This window comes from Castor canadensis, chromosome 7 (assembly GCF_047511655.1).
Source record: "Castor canadensis chromosome 7, mCasCan1.hap1v2, whole genome shotgun sequence".
Classification (NCBI taxonomy): domain Eukaryota; kingdom Metazoa; phylum Chordata; class Mammalia; order Rodentia; family Castoridae; genus Castor; species Castor canadensis.
The window spans coordinates 57,903,749-57,928,727 of record NC_133392.1 but is presented as its reverse complement, the minus strand read 5'-3'; the positions used below and the strand labels follow the sequence as shown (position 1 = coordinate 57,928,727).

General features: G+C 35.7%; 2 protein-coding genes across 5 annotated transcripts in view; one reads left to right on the top strand and one right to left on the bottom strand.

The window, feature by feature from the left end:
- Positions 1-7,309, bottom strand: part of Lrrtm3 (leucine rich repeat transmembrane neuronal 3) — a 180,593-nt gene extending 173,284 nt beyond the window's left edge. The window contains exons 1-2 of the mRNA XM_074078974.1: positions 6,736-7,309; positions 4,876-6,407 (exon numbers count right to left, since the gene is read on the bottom strand). Of these exons, the coding sequence (XP_073935075.1) occupies positions 4,876-6,407; positions 6,736-6,739 (1,536 nt within the window). The 5' untranslated portion in view covers positions 6,740-7,309. The remainder of the gene's footprint in view (positions 1-4,875; positions 6,408-6,735) is intronic.
- Ctnna3 (catenin alpha 3) overlaps positions 1-24,979 on the top strand; it is a 1,740,232-nt gene that overhangs the window by 808,987 nt on the left and 906,266 nt on the right. The window lies entirely within an intron of this gene.

The window sequence follows — 24,979 nt, the reverse complement described above, 5'->3', positions numbered from 1 at the left end:
TTTACCTTGATAAGGTTTTGTTTTTGTGTTCTCTGGTTGTTGTCTTTAAGTTTATTGCACATTGTGGCTAGTGTTGATTGATAAAGTTTGAGAGTTGGATAACATGGGATGCAAGAATCAGTATCCTTATGGTTATCAAAGGTAAAAGACAAGCTCTAGACTGATATTGATTTAAATATTAGTTTGGGCTCTGTAAACACAGAGATTAGTGACTTTTTTTTACCTGTACCAAACACAAAACACCAGCCAATACAGTTGAATATTTCACTAAACGCTCTTTGAAAAGAACAGGGAGTTATCATTTTAGAGTTTATAAAGCTCTTTTCATATTTGTTCCCTCCAATAACTTTAGCAGTCAGTGGTACATACCTATTCTAAACAGGGGAACTTCAAGTTTAGAAAAACTAAGACATTTACCTGAGACCATTTGATTACCAAGTATCAGAGAAGTTTGAATTTAGGTCTTAACATCCAAGGTTCATATTCTACCATGCATGACTGTGATTATTTTCCTCAAATGAAATAGCTTTACCTTTAATTTAGATTTTTTTCTGTAATGTATTATTGTATTCTACCTAGCTATCCAAGATCACCCAAGATTTCAGAGACTAGGCAAAATTTGAGTCCAATTGTGTAGGTTACTATGATTGGGGATATAATCACGTTTACTTGTATACTTTGAGAGTCATTTATGCACTATTTCATGTCCATCCATTCTATTTACCCAACAACATTCAAATCTACTTGTATTATTTCTGTTCTCCTAGTTTCTCCTAGCTGTCCCTGATTTTTAATGTAGGTAGCAGAGAGAATATAAGACTAGCAAAGTTGCATGGATGCAACACAGACACAGAGTCTAATGAGAACACAGGAAAAATGGAATAAAACAAACCACATGATTTCTGAATTTTCCATTTCCCATGGGTCAATTCTCATTTGTCATGTCTGCAACTCGTTTTTTCTTAAGCTTCAAGCCTGATGCTTATTTCTGACACTAGTCTAATCCACACTTTAAATAAGCTATTTGAGTTCTCATCTTGGTAAATGTCAAAGGAAGAGAGATACTTCATGCACCTACAGCATCCCCAAAACCCTTGCCAAATCCATGAATCTGACTCTGCATTATCCTTCCCCGGAAGGAGAGCATAATTTCATTATCCATGAATCATCACCTCTTAGACTGTAACATCATTGTCAGAGAACCTAATAGAACCAGTGTTCTGCTGGCTGAAAGGGGGAAGGGAGAGGAAAAGCACTGGGGCAAAGCACAGGTTACTGGAAGACCAGCAAACTATAAAAGAGTTCTAAAGCCAGAATGGGAGTCCTCCCTCCCTTGACAGCCCCCATATACCCACTGATCAGTAAAGAATAGCTACTGATTCTTTCAGTATTAGTTTCGGAATTAGTTTTCCTCAACCTAAATTATATTTCAATATCTTGCCTATGGAGAATATCAACATGTTTAATGAAAATCTTAGGCTAGGCAAACATCAATGAGTATAAACACTTACAAATATTTCTTATATATTCTTATGGCATTAGTTGCTTAATATCCCCTCAGTACCAGTTTTACTTTTTGTCTTCTGGCATTACTAAAAAAGTCAGTAGGTAAAAATATAACCTTAAAAACCTACATAATAATCATAGTTCCAAGGAAAATTAACTAAATAAAATTGAAATTTGATGTACAGATCAAAAAATATATGTTGCAAATCACGTTTACAAAAGAATTCAGAATGAAAAGTCAGAATGTGCATGAAAAACTGTGAGTGATCTAATCAGCCACTAGAGGTCACTGCTACTCCATAGAAGTAGTCTATTGCCTGTGCCTACTTAGGTAGCTGACTCACCAAATCAAGTAAAAAATGGTTTAAATTCCTTCAAACTATGTAATGTCAACATCCTTGGAAAATACAAACTTATTTTAAATGGTTATATTCTAACTTCTTCTTAGAATATAACCACTGTTTAGAAGACTATGGCACTGGGACTATTTGCGCACCATGCTGCATTAGCACTATGCGTACTGAAGCTAATGAAAAGGGAACACACACACACACACACACACACTCTGCAAAGAAACTAAACTCCATTTCCTCTGTGTTTTGGTAAAGTGTTCACAGTACTGAGTGAATCCATGTTGCATCGATGCATCTCTGTTGTACAGTGCAACAGGTCAGGCAGTTTATTTAACTGTTGCCACTTTTGAGGGAAGTCAGACATTTCTTGTAAATTTGAATATCAGTTATATTTCTCTAAAATGCAATGAGTTTTAAATTCTTATGAAAATAGATTTATGGAAGGTAGTCCAGAAAGTGTCATGGGGTGGATGTGAGGGCAACAACTTCTTATCAGGAGAACACTGCCAGTTGGCTTTGTTAAATTTATAATGGTCAAGTAGCAATCCTCTGACCTCCAGAAGGCTAGCATTTATTTTCAGGAGATACTGAGAACCTCCCGAGGGGGAGGGGTGTGGGAAAGAACATTTTTCTTTCTTTCACATCCTGAATCAAAATGAGTTTTGCCATATAAGGTATTTTGTTTAGTTTCTTACCTATTCCTAAATTCGTAAGGAAATTTAGGCATTAAAAAATGACCAGCCTTCAACAGTTGGTCATTCATTTAATCTTATATCAATTTTACACACCAAGTGGATTGGAATTTTAGAAATACTTTTTGATTCTGCAAACATATTTTGTATCTCAGTATAGATGGTTTATAAGAATTCAAATATAGTTATAAATATTCCTTGACTAAAGGTATTTGGTATCCATCACAAATGAGCCAGAAGGTCAAGTAAAAAATAGAGATGGGTTTTTCACTTTAACACTGCATTTAATTTATAAAATCATCTTTAGTACAGATAGAAATGAGGCTGACCCAAGAAGATTTTTTTAAGATGGTATTTGTATTTACTGATGCTTTATGAAAAATGTAAAATTACAATTTCAGTGAAAAACACAATAAGCTAAGTCATCCAGTTAATAAGACTATAAGGAAGTGTCTGCATTATTAATCAGTTGAGAATATATGACTATTTGCCACTAATAAACATGTATTCAATAATTATTCATGCTTTTCTGAACTGGCCTCTATTTTAAGATTTAATCAATATCAAAATTCCTTGAGAAATCCACTTTAAATGCTTCTTTTTTCTTTATTGCTTATAGAACTATGGTTTTAATAATCTGGTTTCTTTGCAATTATGTTTCATTGTGACTTGCCTAAATTTTTCCTCTAAGTGTATGAAAAACATCCAAACTGTGTAAAAATGCTGGTAAATAGACATTCACTTTTTCCTTTTTGCTGCAGCAATTCTGTTTTGAAAGAACAGGCACATGGTTAAAGATGTGAAGCTTGGCAAATCAAATTACATGAAACAGCCTCAATGTGGCAATCCTTAATTTTTGCTTGTTTAATAAAACTGTTCCTTTTGGAGGATGAAAGAGGATATAGACTAAAGATATTTTTTCTGAAGTCTGAATGGACTGTAGTCATGTCACTTAAATACAGAAGCTATGATATTTGTGCTGCAGTCAGTGAACTTTCACCAATGACATAAAAACATGCATGCAGTTTACAGATTGCCAACAGGGTCTGTACAGAATTGTACTGATGGATGAGTTTACAATACAGATGAACATAGAGACACAGTAATGTCAACAATAGCAAAGCAAAAGAGAACTGTCATAGTGTTGGTCTTTTTTCCTCAAAGATTTATTTTATACATTTATTAAGGTATTATCAAAGTCATCTTTTTAATGAAGTTTTGGTGGAAAGCATGTCTTGGAATGTGCTCTTTACACATCTGAATGAAGTGCCCATCACAGGGGACAAATCTGTGCAGGACACGTGATGGAACACTACAGGACAGCCTGACAAACCTGAACAACACAGCACAGAGCTAAGGATTCTGCTGACCACATTGAGGTCTTTGAAAAAAGCTGAAAAGAGGAATTCTGGTAAGGAAACAGCTACATGCATGTAGCACGGTGCTTTCTCATTTGTAAACCTTATCTCTGAGAACTCCCTAATGTGAGGAACTCTGGAGAAATCTTCCTCCTCGAATTTGCCTGTTTAATTATTGCTATTTAGTTAACACACAGGCTGGAAGAAATTGATAGTGAAACCTGATGTCTAATTTTTTTAATAGGGATGGGTTCCAGAGCCAAGGCTTTCAAATGTCACACTGTGTTTTCCTCTCTCCTCACATTTGTAGCTGTCTACTTGCAGTATTTTAACCCTTGGACACTTTTTCCCTGTGCTGGCCTTATTGTGATTGAGACACTTTTGGAAACTATTCATGGTGTTGCTTTAAGCCACCACAGTCTTTTGATAGTTTCTTGCAGTTTTCTTTTTAAGCCAGGCATTGTTTTAAAGGCTCTTTCTGTCTCTAAAATACTCATAGACAAGTCATCTCCTGAAGGAGTTCAAGTCCCACCTGCTGAGATCATTCATCTTTTCCCTTGATTTGCCAGTGAACTGCAAATCTTCCAGTGCTGTAGACTGGCTTCTATCAGAACGATCAGATGTGGGGGATTATTTATAAAAGAAGTTTTATCTGAAAGCAAATGCAACATTTATGGAATCAATACAGGGTCTGATACAATAGGCATGATATTAAAGCAGACTTCAAGGTTCACGCTGATTGTGGTATTTAAGTTTCAATGGGTTGATTATGTATGAGAGGAAAATGACCAGTATTATGAGTGCACTCAAAGGGACAGGGAAGAACCTTGCCAGCACAGGGAGAGGGAGAGAGGGGGAGGGGAAAGGGGGCACCGTGTGTTCCCTTTATAGTCACCAGAGTTCAATAAAGCACCACTTATTCCCCGTCTTTTAAGAGCGCTTTTAAGCACAATGGTTCATTCATACCTCACACTCCCTGGAGCCTGATTTGTTATAGGTGCAGGGTCCCGTTCCGTTCAGCAGCATCTCGCTGGTCTCCGTGTTGGTGGGTTTATAATCTACATAAAATTCCTGGGTGCCAGGAGTCATTGGCTTGAGTGACTGCCTTTTCTTTTTCCTGTGCCTTCGCATGAGGGAGCGCTGCTGCAGCTGCTTCATGCTTGCCGGGTACCGCTTCCAGGACACGTAGATAACGAGCAAGATGACAAGCACGGACAGGAAGAGGGCCACGCTCCCCGCGATGATTTTATGGAAAGAGATGTGCTCCGTGTCAGCATCGGTCTCTGGGCCAGGCTCTGTGGCTCCCACAGTTGGGGACAGGGGGGGCTTGCTCTCATGCTTCGGCCTGGGGAGCTTGGGCTTAAACGTTGGCTTTGGGAGAGCCCTGGCCAGATCAAAACGCTCTGTGGTACTTTTGCCACAGATGCTGTAGTTCTTCACTGCATCCATTACATTTACTCCCTGCAGTTCTTTGGGACTGGCACAGATAACTGTATTCTCCCTCAGACCTTTAAAACTTTTCAGCCAGTTTACCAGGGAACAAATATTTCTGCTGCATTCCCATATATTCCCGGCTAGACTGATGTCATTGAGGGATATCCAAGAATCCAAAATCTCTTGACCAATAAATGTGAGCTTGTTGGAATCCAGGTTGAGGCGCTGGAGGTTCGGGACACACTGGAAAACACTGGGTCCACTGAAAGCTTCGATTTCGTTGCCTGACAGATCAAGTCTTTGTAATGAGCTCCAGGTCCAGGACATGGTTTGTCCTATGACACTGATTTTATTCCACTGCAAATAAAGGTTCTGAAGGCTCACCAACCTTGGAAAAAGGGCCAGGTTGAGCTTGGAAAACTGATTGTGTTCCAAGTGAAGTTCTTTGAGTCTGATCATGCCGGCAAAGACATTCCTGGCTAAACTTCGGATCCTGTTATATCCCAGGTCCAGAAGTTCCAGGTTGCGGCAGTCTTGGAATATTCGTACAGGGATGGTTCTCAGGGAGTTAGACCGCAAATGTAGACTGAGCAGTTTCCGCAAGCCCCGAAACTGCTCAGATCCCAGAGAATGCAGCTGGTTATATGACAGATCCAAGTTCCTTAAATTGGTCACAGGTCTGAAGGTATTGTTAAGAAAATAGGAGATTCTATTGGAACTCAGAATCAACTCTTTGAGTCTCCGTATCCCATTAAAAGCATTCTCGTCAATATTGCTGATATGGTTATGGTCAAGGTAGAGCCAGGTGAGCTGGTTGAGCCCTTTAAATTGATTATACTTAAGTTTTTGCAGGCTGTTATAACGAAGGGACAAACCTAAACAACCAGCAGATATACTTGAGGGTATCTCCTGTAATTTCTGAGACTCACAATATACCATTTTGCCTTCACACCTACAGCCCTTAGGGCATCCTCGCTCAGCAGATGAAAGCATTGTCAGTAAGACGGTGGGAGCTATAACCAGTGCTACAGCTGATCCGCTCAGTAGCCTAATTACATTGAAACCTGGAAATAAAAATAACTTAGAAAAGTTATCCCCCCAAAAAAGAATTCATGTTTTTAAAAAATCAAGCAATAATAGTCATATATTTTCATGTTTAGAAATTTAGACATTTAATAACAACATTTAACATCAAATATCATCTCTTTGGAATCTAAGGAGATTGTCTTGAGTATTTTTTAATAGTTAAACAAGGAAACATGTTGACTAAGCAATTGAATTTATAGTGTTAGAGCAGAACATGGTAATCTTTAAAATAATTAAGGCAGAATTATTTACACAGACTGGAGGACTTTTTTTTAAGAAGGAAAGAAGAAAAATGTCAAAACATACCCATCCTTTGTATTGTTCAAAGGTCGTCCTTAGGTCTTTTGCTTTGGCTTAGGGGGCCACTTGCATGACAGCCCCTGTCAGCTGCACTGTAGTGAGTCAGGGCTCGCTGACACCCAGGAAGAAAAATTGGACCCCTTGGGAGATGGACCGATTTTGGAACATTATTCTTTGCCAGCCACGCAGAACACTCCAAGAACAAATAAATCCCAATACTGCATCCGCAGCAAAACATCAAAATCTTCCTAGGTAATAGGATCTTCATGGATATTACGTTTTTGCATCTTTACAGTTTTTTTTTTTCCTGAGGGAGGGGGTTAAGGGAGAAAAAAAAACTGGCTTCTACAATTTCTTCTTATCAAAAAGCATGATGTATTCTTCCAGGCAACACAGGGCTACCTGAACTGCCACATCTGTATTCCATAGTCCAGCAATTCCGGTGGTAAGCACCCAGTTCAGCCACAGAGCTGTGTTGGAGCCCAGAAGGCAGGAGAGCCCCGTACCGCACACACGCTCAGCTCAGTTCTGCAGACTGTCATTCTGAAAGCTGCTTGGACTGTTGCTTTGGTTTCAGTGAATGCAGTCTTATGTAAAGCTGCCCCCAGTGGTGAAGAACATTACGGGCATGTGCAGAAATGCCTCTCTTTTATCTTGCAAATGAGCAGGCTCTCTGCTGGAAAATGAATGATTCCTTTGGGTGGCTCAATAGGAACTGAATGGTCACCTTAATCAATAACTAGCAACATTTTCTGTGATTTCCAAGTCTTGTTTTACAATTTGGCAATGTCTGTATTGTCTGCATCTGCTTAATGGCTAAACATGTGCTTCCCAGAGTTTTTCTGGAGCTTGATATTAGGTTCACAGATCAAATGTCAATTTTTTTTAACCTCAATGTAGGCTTTAAACTGAAATTTATAACATGAATTATTGAGCTTTTCAGAAAGCAGCGTTAACTGCTTACCCATTTGACCTCTTTGAGTCACTGATTGTATTATGCAAGGTGTCTCAGGATGCTAGAACCCATACATTTTGGACTAATGACATATGAATTAATGGGTGCAATAGCCTTTTTGATTTTCCCACAAGAGATATCATAATGCCTTATGATTTGGTTTGTTGTTTTGGTTGCTGTGATTTTTTTTTTAATTAAAAGAGAAACCATCTTCCTTCACAGTTTAATGATACTGCTGCTATTTATTGCACTAATATTTATTTCTAAATGAACCATCTTGTTTTATCTCTAAACAATAGTATGAAGTAGGTCCCATTATAACGTCCATTTGAAAGGTGAAGAAACTGTGGCTTGAAGGGGCCAAGTGGCTATAAAGCAAGTAAGTGGTAGATCTAAGACTCAGAACCAAATTGATCTTATGCTCATTCACTAACCACTAGATAATCCTGTTTAGCAGGACTGTTATTTTCATTTTGAAAAACGAATCACTGATAATAGACAGATTAAGGGACTGGGGTAAGGAAGCTGTAATCAACAAATTCTTGTTTTTTAGAATAAGACTAAATAAATTTCACTGATCTGAGGCTCCTAAAGAAGTATTATGAAAAGTCAAGGGGAGCTGGTTAGTCTAGTGGTGATTTTGGCACCCAGATTCCAATCTTGGCTGTGACCTTAAGGCTGTAGCCTTAAGCAGGTTATTTATCTTCTTCATGCCACAGTTTTCTCAGCTGCAAAATGGGCATGATATAAAAACATATTTCATAGACATGCTCTGAAAATCAAGTCAGTTTACTATCTTAAAGTATTTACTAAGAATAGTGGATAGCACATTATAAGCTTGTGTTATTTTTTAAAAAATCAAATATATTACATTTGCTAGTACTGCATGTTGTTTAATGACAGAATATTGACTGTGCTAAGTTTTCCTAACTCATAAAGAACTACTTTAGTGAACAATTTTTATTTTTACACAGTGGATTTCTGAGGATTACTAAGTCTTGGCTTGTTCGATGAGAAAATTTCTATCTCCCTCATCTCAACTTTACCTTTAAAATTAATATTTTAGTGTGTGTTCTATAACTAATAATTAATTTTGGCTTCCTTTTCTACCTCAGAGCTGAGCATGGTAATGTCTGCCATGCAGAAATAGCCATTTTGTTAAAAAATAAATGGTCTTCTTTCAAACTTTTGCTTTGCTAAATGATATTAGGTTAGTTGGCTGAGAGCCAGCTAGGGAGAGCTTTGTACAGTTCAAGGATGAGAAGTTTGGTAAAGGTGAGTCATGATAATCAAATTAATAGAATGCTATTAATGAGGAAGTGGGTCCCATGAAATTATCCATTTTGTAAACATTTTGTAAATGCATCTAAAATACCCAGAGAGCTTGTTGAAAACATAAATTTCCTAATCTATCCTCTAAGGTTCTGATTCAGGAGCATGGAAGATGGTGCTTATATCAACAGTCTTTGATGGACAAGTAGGCGAAGAAACTCACTGCAGAAGAATGATTAAAATTAATAAGTTTTCTGCTAGTAGGAAGACAGGATATGCAAACTTATGACACTGAGATGACAACAGATACATGTTTTATCTACTTCAGTTTTCCTGATACCTACAACCGTCCTTGGCCTATTATAGATGCTCGATAAATATTTATTGAATAAATACATTTTATAGAGGAGTCACAAATGCAGTAGAGGTAATATAAACTGGTTGAATAGTATTACTCTTGTACACAAGTGATTGAGCTTTGCAGAGTTCCTCCACAAGTAAGACGAAATAGATTTGAAGAAAATATATTTTTTTACTTTTTAAAATGTTTTGTTTTTGAATTAACATACATTAATAATACAAGGGGATTTCATTGTGATAATTCCATACATGTGTACAGTGTACCTTGAGCGTGCTTGTCCCCTCCATTTTATTTCTATTCCCAAGATGATTATTAGGTGATCTTCATTTGTCATGGTGACATTTCTACATCTCTTGTCTTCATAGTTCAACCATAAATTTCACAAGAATGGTAAATATGCTTTTGAATATTCTCCTTGGCCAAATGAAAAAGGGTATCACTGCCCCTTTATCATCTAACATCCTAAATGGACCTTCACAACTTGTATGTGTCAAAAAAGACTAAAGAAAATCCTATTTATAACCTCTTTTTCATATTTCTGTGCTCGAAAGTCTCTGAGTTCTTCTCCTCACTCTCCTTTCTTCTCAATGGGAAATAACCATCAAGACATCCTCCTTGCCTAATAGCTCCAGAGGGCCACTCTAGAATGGCTGTCCTATTTGTCCATGTGTGCCTCATACCCTGTGACAGAAGTACAAAGGAGAGAGGGAATGTTATCCTCTCACTTTGCTTTTGTAGCATCAACATTTTCAGATTATGTATAATAAATAACCTTCTCTGGTGTACTATACTCCTTGTCCTTAGTTTTCAGGCAGTTTTCAGGTAGCTTGGTTCCTGATCTTGTCTTGTTCCATAGTTCTGACTTTATGCTCACATTTTGAGTCTTGTTATTCATATTTCCTGTTAATGTTGACCATTGCCTATTTCTCAAGAGTAACCAGCAGTCATTCTCAGATTGGGTCAATGCCTAGGCACTCTCTGTGGACCCTACCTTGGCACTAGCTTTTAAATTGGCATCACTGGGAGGTCTGTCCTTGTTCAAGGTAACTAAGTGCTTGAAGAGAGAAGATTATCAGTGTTGCAAGTCAAGAAATCAAAAAATAAATAACACAAATCTAAGTCATACTAAATATGTAAGGCTGCAGAAATTATTCTAAAGACACAAAGTATTCCATTGAAAGAAAAAAAAAAGTTTGTCCTAAAAGATTTTGGTAATTTTCCCAGGCTTTTTGAAATTTATCCTCCTTTCCTTGTTTACTATAGCAAGCTGATTATTTCTGACTGGCCTTTTGACAGAGGCAAAATTATACTACCTATGTATTTAGCAACTACTTTTGCACTTAACACCGCATACTGAACCGACCATAAACTACCTGACAAGCTGAATTTCCCCAATGAATCTAAAGCCTTATGATTTATACAATTATAAAACATGGTGTCATCTATCTAAACACTTTTTATTGCACTTATAGTACTTCAAATAGCTAAACATATTTTGTTTAAATTGGGTAAATAAATCAAGTCTCAGTATGTAATGCCAAATTTCAGTCCAATATGAAACCAAATTGCCAAATTTAAAGTTCGTAAAACAAAATTAAAATAGGATATACTGATGTCTTCAGCAGGCTGGCCTCAAGGATTTTGTTCATTTAGCACATATCTAGTCTGACTGCCCATTTTATATCAAGCCCTGCATTAGATAAAAGGCCATGAATTTGATAAATAAACAGGATAACAAAGAGGCCAATGAGTCTGGAGTGGAGAGTGCAATTAGGAAAGTAATTAGAGATTAAGTCAGAGAGGTTTTAGGTACTGGATCATGGGGGTTTTTCATGCTATTGTAAGAATATTGACTTTATTCTGGAGAACATGAGGCAACATTTTTTTTTTAACTGCTACAGTGTCACTAAGTACTAGAAAATTTGTTTTCTTCTTTTTTTTTTCTTTTATTCATACATGCATACAATGTTTGGGTCATTTCTCCCCTCTTCCCCTTGCCCCCTCCCTGTCCTCCCCAACCCCCTTGCTACCAGGCAGAAACTATTTTGCCCTTATCTCCAATTTTGTTGAAGACAGTGTATAAGCAATAATAGGAAGGACCAAGGGTTTTTGCTAGTTGAGATAAGGATAGCTATACAGGAGTTGACTTGTATTGCTTTCCTGTGCATTTGTGTTACCTTCTAAATTAATTCTTCTCGAACTAACCTTTTCTCTAGTTCCTGGTTCCCTTCTCTATTGGCCTCTTTTGCTTTAAAGTATTTGCATTAGTTTCTCTGCATTGAGGGCAACAAATGCTATCTAGTTTTTTGGGTGTCTTACCTATCCTCATACCTCCCAAGTGGAGGCAACAACTTGAGATACAAGATGGATTGAGTTTATGTTCCTATGGAATGAATACTTTCATCCCTCGCAAATTCATATATTAAAACCCTAATTCCCAAATGTGGTTGTATTTGGACACAGAGACTTTTTGAAGTAGTTAGGTCATAAGTGGATGGAAGATAATAGGATAAGAAGAGCCATGAAGGAGCTTTGCTTCTTCTCCCTCTCTGCTGTCAGCCATGAGAGGATCTAGGAGAAGGCAACTGTCTACAAGCGATTACTAAGGCCCTCTCTAGAAGTCAGGTTTGCTGGTGCCCTTGGTCTTTCCAGCCTGCAGAACTGTGAAGAATAAGTGTTTGTTGTTTAAACCACCCAGTAAGTGGCACTTTTGTTATAGTAGCCCAAATCGACAAGACAAAGACAAAGACTGGCTGCTGTTGTTAGAATACACCGTATGGGTACAGAGAAGCCAGTAAGGAGACCCTTGTACCAACATGAGAGAGATGATGATGCTTGGTTCAATTATGATAGCAGAGGAAGTGGTGAGAATTAGTTACATTCTGCACATATTTTAGATAAAACTAACATGATTGTAAAAAAATTAGTTAGAAATAAAGATATAAAATAAGAAAAAAATTAAAGATGTCTCCTAATTTTTGGGGTTAAGCACTTGGGAGAATGATGAAGCAATCAACTGCTTTCATGAGTCAAGTTTTAGAGTGAGATTAAAAAGATAAACACATTTGAATTAAGTATGGACTTTGGCTCTTATTTTTTTTAAATGTTATGAAATTTTAATTTTGAAAGCATCTTTTAAAAATAATTTTTTGGTTCTTTTTTTTTTTTTTTTTGAGAGCTTGTTTGTAGGTTCTAGCAGGGGAGTGCAGCTACTTGTATACTCTTGACCCAAAAACAGTCTTCTGTAAGGAATGGTCGTCCTTTTCCACCAAGCACGCAGCTTTGGTAGGGACACACATGCAGTGGTAAGGGAGGAAGGGGACACCCACCTACCCAGCCAGATCAGCCGAATCAACCCTGACAATCAATGGGGTGACAGATGTCACAGCCAGATGCCTTCAAATCCTCTGTTTTATTTGAGACAGAGTCTCCATACATAGTTCAAGTTGACCTTGAACTTGCAGTCCTCCTGCCTTAACTTCACAAGTGCTCCTTTTAAGCACATGTAACACCACGCCTGGTTTGAAAACACTTATTTGATATTAAGCCTCAATGCATCATGACATAGTTTAAAATGTTATGAAAGCACTTTTAAAACAGAAAGTGATAAATGAGTTGAAAAATGATCCCCGATACAATAGGAACAGGGGTTTTGTTTAGACTGCTCAGATGGGCAGCATCATTGCATACAGTCTTGAAGGGTAAAAGAGTCCAAAAGCTTTGATCAAAATTGAATTTAAAAAATTATATAATGACCAGATATGAGAAAATTTGGGCTAAGAATTCTAGAAAATAATTTTTGTGAGTCCAAAATATCTTTCTAGAATAATTTTGAGGGTAAAATATACTGTTTATTGTATATGTCAGTTGACATTTGGAATTCAATTCTGGCTGAACTTCTCAGGGTCTCAGTGTGTTCATCTACAAAATCGAACTCATAAAATCTGACCTAGGAATCTTTAAGGTCTTATTTGGGAAAAATTACCATAATTTATGTACAAGTTCACTATAAACTATAAAGTGCTATAAAATTATTTCTAGAATCAGAGTACCTATGAAAAATTTAATTTTCCTTTTCTATCTGGGTTCTCTGGTTATGAACATATACAGCAGGGAATATATACTAAGGGTCACAAACATGACCAAGAGCAAGTAAGAATTCACTGGTATTATTAAAAAATTCCTTGATATTTTCTCTCTACTACAATCTTAACATCCCAACTATGTATTATATGCCATTCATTGCTAACATTCCGTGTGCTAATTTAAACATTTCTTCCACTAATAAATGCATTTGGTCTAGATATCGTAAAGAGCTTAGTGTTTGTGATCCTATTGCAAAATAGGATTGTCAGAATACCCAATATAAAGTTCCCTATTTCTGGTTGGTTAGAATACTAACATGCACTTCTACATTTGTAATCATATTTTGGTCTTTCTTCAAGGGCTCTATTAGAAACCTTGTCTGGACACATGTGGTTATGAGTGAGCATCTCTGACTTAGATAAATGAATGAAGAATGTTCCAGGTCAAATCAGTAAGATGGTCTCTCAGTACCTCTCTGGAAAGAGGAAATATAGAATAAATGAATCCTTAAAAGGTTATCTAACACATCTCCCTCACCTGGAGATATATTTTTATAGTAGTATCAATCCATATTCTCATGTTTTATTGCATTTCTCACTGTCAATTCCTGCAGAGAGTTTTGCCCTAAGCCAAATCTGAGAATAGGGAAATCTAAAAAATTCTTAGAAGTATAACCTTTACTGGGAGACTTCTGGAGACTAAATACAACTTCATGGAAGTAATTGTTTTTTCTTTTGTTTAGTGGGAATTTAAAACATATATAAAAGTAGAGATAATAGTATAGTAAACATCAACTTAATAATTATCAGTATTTTTCTACTTGTATTTCATCTGTCATCATAGCCCTTCCCACATACATGTATAGTTTTTCTTTCTAGAGAATTTAAAAAGCAAATCTCTTTATCAGTATGCCTTTTTAAACAATAAGAACTTTTAGTTATATCTAACAAAATTAACAGTAAGTCCTTAAAGTTGGTTTATCTGAATCAAGACTTAAAAGACCTCATGTTTTTTATATAATTTTTTTCTTAGGATATAGTCCTTATGCAAGGTGGTATCTATAGTGACAATTCTGATTAGACTTATATTGTACATATTTACACTGCCCCCATTGTCTCTCCCCCTCAATCCCTTCCATGCCCCACTTACAATAATTACAAGAGGTTTCTTCTGTTTCATATGTGTATACGAAACCCACTTACCACCTACCATCACCTTAATCTCCTTTATTCACCCTCCCCCCACCTACTAGAATCCCCCCACTGTACCTATTTTACAGTCTTGTTTTTCATTATTAATGTTTAAGTTGATGTTCAAAGGGGAATCTCAATGTATGCCTACTGTGTGTATACTTTACTTTGGTCTGTTCTTTGTTTTCCATATCTCTGTGGTCTCTTTTTTTTTGAATGACATGAATTGGAGATTCCACATCTTGGATTACAGCTTGTTTCATGCTCTGCATTTGGTTGTTTCTCCATTGTACCAATTAACTTGCAAAGAGTCCATTTTTATGGCATATATATTGAGTAGGAGTCCATTCATTAATTTAGATCAAGTGAATATCCAGCACAAATGAATAGTTGAGGCACATATTCACTCTTGGTAACAGTTTAGGAGTTGAATAGTTTTTGAGTAATACAGGATTTAGAACTTGAAGGGAAATAAGTATTACTGTTTTATGCTATTTATACTAACGGAATTCAGCAATGGGTCAAATGGCAAATTTGGGAATAAGAATTAATAAAAGTATCAGGAATCTGTTGGTTTAACATTCATTTTACAAGAATTTCTGTGCTGCATTTCCTATCATACTTGCCTATAGTCAGTAAAAGCAATTATTTGATGATGTTCCTTGCTTTAAAAAAAAATCTGCTAATTTGGGTAATGATATGATATGTTCTAACAGAAGCTGAAAAAAATTCTTACTAAGAAAACAGCAACGAAAATTCATTTGTAGCCCTTTATACTGAGCTTTTCGTTTAAAAAAAAATTCTATGAAGGAACATGTGGCATCAGAGTCACACTGTAAAATTTATAGTTCTCTATATATTTTTCTGGATTTCTTATAATTTCTCAAAATAAAACAAAGAAGCTTTAGAGTAACTGTAAAAAGGCCTCTTAACCATATTTGTGTCTTAATACTTGGTATTTTACCTTGCATTGATGGCTGTACTTTGAATATAAAGTCAATGTTGTTTAAATTGGTATCATAATAAATATTTTGCTATATTCCTATATATTCTGGTATAACAAGAACTTTTGAACAAAATTTTGCATTGTATGTTTAAATCATTGAATGTAACAGTTTCAGTTAGTAATATGAGTGTATTTTAAATTTTGACTTCCTGGCAAGTGTATCAGCATTAAGAATTAAATTCCCCAGCCACCAGGTGGGAGATGATAGTACAAATCTTTATATCGATAAAGATGCAAATGTTCCATAGGTTGGTTCTATTTGTATGTCTGAGAAGAGGGCATGATTTGTGAAAATTTTAGTCTGCAGGCCTAAGAGATATTAAACTTCTCAGAGATGAGAAACCCTGCATAAGTCTGCAGGATAGAAGCAGAGACTAGGAGCCTATAGGTCCTTAAGTTATAATAAAATGTATCAGCCATTCGTGGATTCACTGTTGCTGAACTAGACAATCCTTCTTTGTATTGCTAAGATTTGGTAGCTATAGTCATCTCCTGATTGAAAAGTTCCCCAAAGAGTGTAAGGAATGCTTGGGAGACTTCTGTGGCTGACAGCAGAGCCCCCATGTGGCAAAATTGTGATTCAAACAAAAAAATTGACTTAATCCCTGGAAACAAATGCCATGAGTGCTTTAATAAAAATAAGACTTCTTTTTCTGGTACTAGGCTGAAAATTAGTTTATTTATTCAATGAATATTTATTAGGCCTTCACTCTTTTCTTGATGCTGGGGATACAACAGTGAATAAGACAAATCCTTACCATCAGAGGACTTTGGTTCTAGTTGATGAGATAATAACTACACACAATGTACTGCACACTATGATGTCACATAGTGACAAATACTATGAAGAAAACTAACAAAGATAAGGGTAGTAGCAGTTTGAAAGGATGGTCAGAAAATCCCTTTTGAGGACTCGGTATGTAGGTAAAGAGAGATTTATATGACTGTTGCCTAAGACGTAATCTTCCTTGGGGTTTTTCATTAATCACTAAAAAAGAAACAAAAAATCCAAATTTAATTTTTCCATACACTATACACTTTGCTTCAGACTCCAAAAGTATGGGTTTTTTCCACACCAACCATTTCTCCAGTTTTTTTGGACATCAACTGGATTTCCTACAATTGAAACACGATTCTAACTACTTGGAATTAATGCAGACCCTACAGGTTATGGAATCAGTCCCACAAAACTGCCCCCCTTAAGATGTCAATTGAAATAGGCCCCCTGAAGTTACCCAACTTTACTGCAAATTAGGGGTTCCCAGGACTTTTTAGGTTTGACAATTTGCTATGATGGCTAACAAAATGCAGGGAAACATTACTTATGCTTGCAAGTTATTGTAAAGTATATATTTGATCATTATTATTATATCATAGATAATTTGATAATTATCTATGATAATTTGATTTATCTGGTGACTAACTCTCATCCTAAAGGTATCCATGGACCCACCAAGAATTATCTCCTTAGAACAAAATATGTACCCAGCATCCCCATCATTCAGGAAATTACAAGGGTTTTGGGCATTCTTTGCCAGAAACCAGGGCAGAAACCAAACTTCTATTTCTTATTATGTCACAACATCCAAGACCTTTGTGGTGGCTTCAGGCACCCCTGCTCTTCACACCTACACTTTAGCCCAAGAGTGCACACAATCTCTTTTTGAAACAAGTAGCACAATTGAAAGTTTAAACAACATTTTAGGGAAATTTTAAAGAAAAAAAATAAGGAAATTAGGCAATTATAGATAGAAAATAGCCAAAGAATAAAAACACAACACATAAAAGTTTTACATGGTGTTTTATTTCTTAGATCATATTTTGTGGTCAGGGTACTGGGAATATTTGCTCCCTCAGATGGGTACCCTCACCCACTGAAAGACTGTGCAGGTCTTTAAGTCATATATCATCCTTATACAATCAGCCCAATGTTACAAAGGAGATTCACACATAAAATAAAAACAGAACCCTTCCACCCCAGTACCTCTTCATCACTACTTTAGTGATTTCCTTTCATTTCCAGTACTTTGTTTCTAGGTCTTTTTGGAGATTTTCCCACTTATCAACAAATGAATCCTGTTCTACTAGCTGATATGGTTTTTAGTATTAGCTTTCTCAGTTTTTTGAAATTTAATGGTTAAGTCAGAAATAGAAAATATTAAGGAATGATAAAGACCTAAATTTTATGCACATGGTTTAGAAAGCAAATAGAGAAAAGGCTTGTCTTGAAAACATTCATTCTTGCTCCATTTTCTGAACTTCTTCACCTATTACTCATTTTAAATGTGATCACTTTATTGTAACTGCTATTTATGTCTCAAAATATTTCTGTATGTTATTGGTACTTCAATTTCTTGCATTGTAATCAAGAATTTTGTATTATATGTTCCTCCTGCTTTCCATGTTACTGTTGTTATAAATACAGTGTTAAACAGATTGACAGTGTATAACTTATGAGGACTGTGTAAGCAATAAAACTGACAAGTCAAGCGGTGTACTAGATTATGTTTCCATCCTTATCCAATTTTTAAAAATTTTTCTTGCTGTTAATAATTTCCCTCTTGCTTACCAAGTGCAAGGTCTTGAGTTCAATCCCAGTACTGAAAAAAAAAAAAAAAAAGAATTGTCCTTATTTTTTTCTCTTTTTTAAATTTGCTAATTCTGTTCATACCTAGTGCTACTTGTTTGTCCAAATAGTTTAATAGCTCTGTCAAGTGACTAAGTTTCTCAAACACTCAAGCAATCCAGGTAATTCTTTCTTCTTGCAGCACTCTTATTTCTCTGCTCCATTATCTAATCACGGTTGTTAAGCAGTACTTCTTTTCATCAATATCCATTATGGGGATCCTTTTGTCTTCTGAATATGTTCCTTTGCTTACTTTACTACTCAGTTTGTTGAACCACTTCCACTAGTACAGTCTAGGAAATAAAAATTTTATTAGTTCACCATTATGTATGGATACATTATTTTACATATAATTTTGGGTTGTAAGTAATTTTCCTTCAGAATCTTTGAGACAATGCCCCATTAACTTTCATACTCACCTTTGCTGTTGAGAAGAAACTATTCTGATCCCTAGTCCTTTGTAAAGTGTAATCTATTATTTTCTCTCTGGATGCTTTCATGATTCTTTCTTTTCCTAGACATTTGGCAATGTACTGGTATGTACATTGGTTTGTATCTTTTTCACTTATTTTTGGATACTCACAAATCTTTTAAATCTGGAGACTTGTGTTCTTTGGTTCTATAAGAATTTATTGTATCTTTCCTTAATGATCTCTTTCTACTTTTTTTGTTCTGTCTGGAATTCTTTTGGGCAGATTTTGGATTTTCTGTATTGATTTTTTGGTTTTTCTTTTCCTATTTCTATCTCCTTGTATTTTAATCATACTTTCAGGGTAATTTCTCTAGTATATGCTGTAATATTTTATTTATTTATTTATTTAAAACTTAGAACAGGTTTCAAAAAACTATGGTACAAATAAACCTAGCAATGGTGATACTGTGCCAAGCAGTTCTTTAATGACAGTAAATCTTGAGAGACTCTAGAATATATATTATGCAGATTTTTACAGAAAAAGCTTGATAACTCCTGTCCTACCACTCTCCCATCCCAATTGAGGTGATCATATTTATTAGTTCCATGAGATCCTTTTTGGTACTTTTTTTGTTCCTTCCTCCTAGCATACTATGTTACTATTCTAGATGTGACATCTTTCCTCATTCTGAGCATATTTGTTGGAGATTTTTGGCAGTATACCGCTTGATGCAATATCACTATTTCCTCTCATATAATTTGGTCAATTCATTGTGGCTTATTTCATGTTGGAGGCTTTTCTCAACTATTAGGATTGCCTGTTAATTCAGATTAATTAGTGAAACACTGATAAAAAAAACTCCACTATATAGGCAAAGTGTGGAATTTGTGTTAACAATATTAGACAGTGAGATTTTCATTTTCATGAGGGAGTCTCCATGTGCATGTATATAGATACATACTTCCAACCTTCTGTTTGGGAGCTTTGAACCTGCTACCTGCTTTATTTGCATCAAAATTCTCAGGTTTGAATTTAGCAGAAAATAAACTCCTTTGCCTTGTTTGGTTGCTTGAGATTAAGATGGGGATCTGGTGTCAACTGCCAATTGACAGGAGTCAATTTACTGTCCATGAACACTTTAAACCAGTCCCCATGACCTACTTTGGGTGCCTCCTGGGACTTTTGCTGCATAATAAAGCAAAGTGCTTTGGTAAGCACTTAGGTGGTAGCTTTCTTGATCCAATTCATCTATTATGAAGTTGATATTTTCTAAAACTTTATGGAAATTATTCATCCATTTTGTCTCCTTTTTATCCTCATTTGCATTCATAATCAAATGAATTTGGATGTGGAAGAGGTAATAAAAGTAGGTCATCAATCTGCCATGTTTCAGATATGAATTTCTTAGGACAGATCTCAAGCATGGCAGACAATGACAGGGGATGAGGGAAAGAAATTGACAAAGTTGCCAAATAAACTAGGACTACACTCAAGGTTGGAAATAGGAGGCAAAGGTCTTTAATTGGAAACGTGAACTGCTGTTCTCCTTTGCTACCCATCCCTTCCAATCTATCAGTGAAAGACTGCTCATTATGTGCTCTCTCTGACTATGTATACAGCTCTCTATAAAATCTTTTAAATCAGAAGAAACTTGGATACATGTTTTTTACCCACAACTTTGTTGATTGTATCCAGTAACAGTGTCCATTAGCATTTCATTACTGTTCTGTGGGTTGTGATTAAAATGTTCTCTCATTTATTTAATTATTTATAAACTTTAAACATTACATTTGTGAGGTTTCTCTCATATCATCCTTTCAGTGTAGACTAACCTGTTCATTTTTGCAAGCTAAGCAGCCTCCAAAAGTACTAGAATAAAATATATTTTTAACTATCTTTTTCATGTGTTGTATTTTAGTTATGGTAGGAAGAACATATTTGTGGTGGAAATAGGATGACTTTTCAGACCATTGTGTTCATGTAAGCAAATTTTTCTTTATAATTTGATAGTTTGTATTATAGCTCCTTACAAATTTAAACATTCTAGTATCTGTAAATAGTTTAATTTGTCTGAGCTTAATGTTTCCTCAAAAGAATGGGTTTATAATTTTGTAATGGAATAAAGAAAACAGAATTTTTTATAAATGCTCTCTAAAATAAATTAACTATATCCTGAATTGACATCTGCAAGTTTTCCCATTTTTGTATTGAAATTTTGTTTTCCATTATTACCAGTTACTCTTTAGAGTGAATTTTCAAATTCAAAAATATGAAGCTGTGGTTCTTTAAAATTTGTCTTTGTGACTTAAGAGCAAAAAAATTTAGAAAGACCTGAACTAGCGATGGTGCTGGTAGGATGAATGTGTATTTATACTTCTAGGAAGTAAAGCTTTAGAAATAAATTTAACATTTCAGACAGGCAACCATTCACTTACAGTGCAAGTTTTTATCTGCTGATAACCTACTATGGGCCTGGATTCAAAAAATGGTAATAGGTATCACATACTGATACAAATTATTTTTTCCACTCAATGGCTATATTTGAGACTACACTTTCTCTTAAAGGAAACAGCTTACACTGATTTTATATATTTCTTCCTTTTAGTATTTAGTTAAAATCATGAGGATAGTCTTGATTTGGCGTATATGATTTCAATCTAGCCTTCGCCTAAAGAAACCAAAACAATTAAATATGTCATCCCGCGTTCTGGCCATTAGTCCTGATTCTTAAGCTTTGTAAATATTCTTGGATATTTCTAAAAGACTTGAGAGGTTATATATAATTTCAAGTGGCTTACAAGCTTTGCAAGTTAAACTTGGAAAATACTTAGTAATACCAAATAATAGTGATATAAAGGCTTAAGGGTTGTTAAGGATTTTGAGATTATTTTGTCCAAGCCACATTTTACAGATCAGAAAACTAAAGCCCAGGGAGATAAAGTAACTGACTCAATTCAAATATGACACAGAAATAGGAAGTTTGAATGGAGCCTAGATCCTTTGATACTGAAACAGTCTGTCTTCTTTAAAGCTAAATCCAAATCTTCATATCATGTGAAAAGCAGCAGTATACATTGTAGAAAATTTCTCCCCATCCTCATATAGTTTTAACCAGAAAAATAGATTTTAAAACACATTTGTGAGACAAAAAGAAAATGAACAAATATTCAACTAAGCTATCAATTTACTTTCCCTTGCTTTATAATAATAATGTATATTTATTAAAAACGTAGACACGATGATTATTATCCAAAGGTAGTACCGTTAGTATTTTGGCAACTCTGCAACTTTTTCATTAATGTCAGTTTATTGCAACATATTCTTTACAGTAGGCAAAACAGCTCTTTTAAGTTCGTCTTACCACTGTAAACAGAGTAGTCTTCATTAATGTTAAATTATTCAAGCTTACCTTTCCTAAGTCCCTGAAACTTGTAAATTAATGTCTTGAAAAAGAAAGAAAATTACTAATATTCTAGTACATGTAGTCTCTCCCACAAGGCTAGCATCATCTTTTTAAATAGAATGTTATTCCACTTCAAGGGACAAGGTAAACAGAAAATAATTATTGCTTCCTTCTCTTTTGAGAGTTGGTGAGTCTTCAGTGGAAGGGCTCAAAAGTTAACTCCAGATGTCTTTTTCTTTCCTCAAAACAATATCACACATTTGGTTACATTGCTGTCCTTCTTAAATCCCATGAATAGCTCACTGTGACCTCTGTTTAATTAGCAGAATTATCCTCACGATACACAAGTTCTTCTGATTTGGTTCATTGAGTTAGATAAAGCCAAACAACCAGCTCTCAGGAAGAGCAGGAAACTTACTAGAGGGGGTGGGGGGTAACCATAGCTTCTTTCCAGTGATCTACCACCCTGTGGATCTTCATTTGCATCTCCTGTTTTGTGCTTACCTCTGTTCTGTCTCAAAGCCCCAGCTTATGCATGGTTTTCACTTCCTACAGTATCAGCATGACATGATACCCTCAATGCCTGCACGCTGCCTTACGAATCTCTTTTAGTCTCACTTTAAACCTGCTTATTCTTTTGATGTTTTTCAGCTTAAAATTCTAGAGAAGAAAATCCTGATTTTCTTTTGTTGAAAGAGTACTATCTCCTTTCTAGCTTGTGAATTGGTTGTCCTTAGAAAAGGTCAATACTGTGAGTCCAATCAGATGTGGTTGGGATTAGTGATGAAACTGGCAATGTTGTGTTGTATAAGACATAGCAGATGTTTTATGTGGAACCTTTGAAGGACAGTGGCTGCAACCTGCTATTTGCTCCACGTCTACCTATTTGTTATTACTTATGTGCACTATCTAATATGCTATGCAACCTGCAATACAGTCACCCCAAAATATTTGTCATTCTCTGAGGAGGCCATGTTCTATCAGGCCTTAAATCATAATTTGCTTTGTGTTCTCTGTTATTTGAAAAGCTTTCCTCAGTTCCTATCTAGTGAAGTTTTCTATAAGATATATGTCAATCATTATATTCTTCATAGGAATTTTGGTGATTTCCTCAAAATATGCCATATTTCCTTATATGCCATATACATATGCTATATGTATATGTATCATGTTGCAATTGTTTATTTTTTCCCAATAAATAATCTTTGAATTCAGTAATTATAGAAACTTATTTGTCTGTCAATTACTACTGTTAATGGATGACACATACTCAATATGTTTGTTAGAAGGAAACCATAAATATGATTCAGGGGAAGATACTTCTAATGGCTTTATTCTGGTTAAGACTCCCTGGAAGAAAAGCCTGGAACTAGGATACCACCAAGTGTGAAGTTTAAGTAGAAAGTATACATCAGGTGTGAAGAACAATCAGTCATTGGGTCATTTAGCCAGAATGATGCTAACTTTTTACCATTTGCAGAATGGTGTCTAGGAAGTGTAGCAGGGGTATTTATTACCCTTTCATTTCATTCTAAACTGATAAATTCTACTCTGAGGGCATTTTCATTTGTGTCTCAAGGCAGTGATTTTGTATTCACAGAAAGACAAGTCCTTATTTGAAGGTTTGCCAATATGTGCTTGGACAATTTGGGGACGAACTCCTTATTTAAGGCTACTTACTCTTTCTGTTCCTTATTCATGGAATCATCTCCAGTAGCTTAACTGGGCTTTACTTAGGACCTTACTAGAATATCTGTAGCCTTAAAAATAAAATAATAAGGACTGGGGATATAGCTTAGTGATAAAGCATTTGCTTATCATATATGAGGTCCTGAGCTAGATCTCCAGCACTGCAAATCTATGTGTTTCTATCTCTCTATCTCTAATCTCTATCTATGTACAGCTCTCTCTCTTTCTACACACACACACACCCCACAAATGAATCAGAATTTGCCAATAGTAGTATCAAATAGGCTAGATCTAGAATCCAGCTTGAAGAAGCCTCATCTAAAGGACTGTTTGTACTCTGGCCCTTGTGTGTCTGCTTTGTGCCAGTTTCCATTCTAGGTGCTGGAGGTAGGATTAAAAGAAGCAACACATTTCTGCATTCACAGTGTTTACAATCTAGCATGGCAAAAAGATAAAGGACTTATTACTATGTGAGTAGTGAGTGATATCATGATAAATACCTCAAAGTATGTAAATGGCAGTGTCCAGACTCAACTTGCACAGGAAAGAACTAAATCCCAGCAAAAGAAAACTACTGATAAAATAGCAATTTAAAAGATGACTGACTAATGTGTCTGGCTGTAGCAGCAACTAGAACATTTGTATTCATTTTATAAATTCTGTTTATTCTCAGTGGACATGGTTAAGGTAAGTTATGAAACTTAAACAAACTAACTAGTATCCAGCAGGACCAGCACATATTAGTGAGCACCTATAATATATTGACAAGGAAAAACCAAGCAAGAATTATTGGTCAGTATCTTTGAAACCCCATTTCAAGGTGTCTTTGGTAGTCTGCCATCCTTTCATCCTGAACATTCGTTAAAACAGATGAAGTGCAATGGTGACAGCTTGGATAAGATCCTTGTCCACAAGTACCATAACTTGACTGAGACAAATGTGGACCTGTTGTCAGAAATAATTGTGTCTGGCAGCTTGTATAGTGCAAGGAACTGGCATCGAGTCAATAGTCACTGCAGAGACTTGATGTAGAAGCAAAAGCACTTGAACTCATTTTGAGACTCGGACACTGAGTGGAAAAGTTTTTACCTTATAATGCAAAATCATTGTGGCGTCCTCATCCAACATTTTTGGTCTTTTCCCTTGGGAAAATTAGGTGTCTTAGGCAGGTATGCCAAGCAGCCTGGTATATGGCATTTATTAACTTCATTTAGACATTTCAGTATCAGAATCAATTTCAGAACATCAA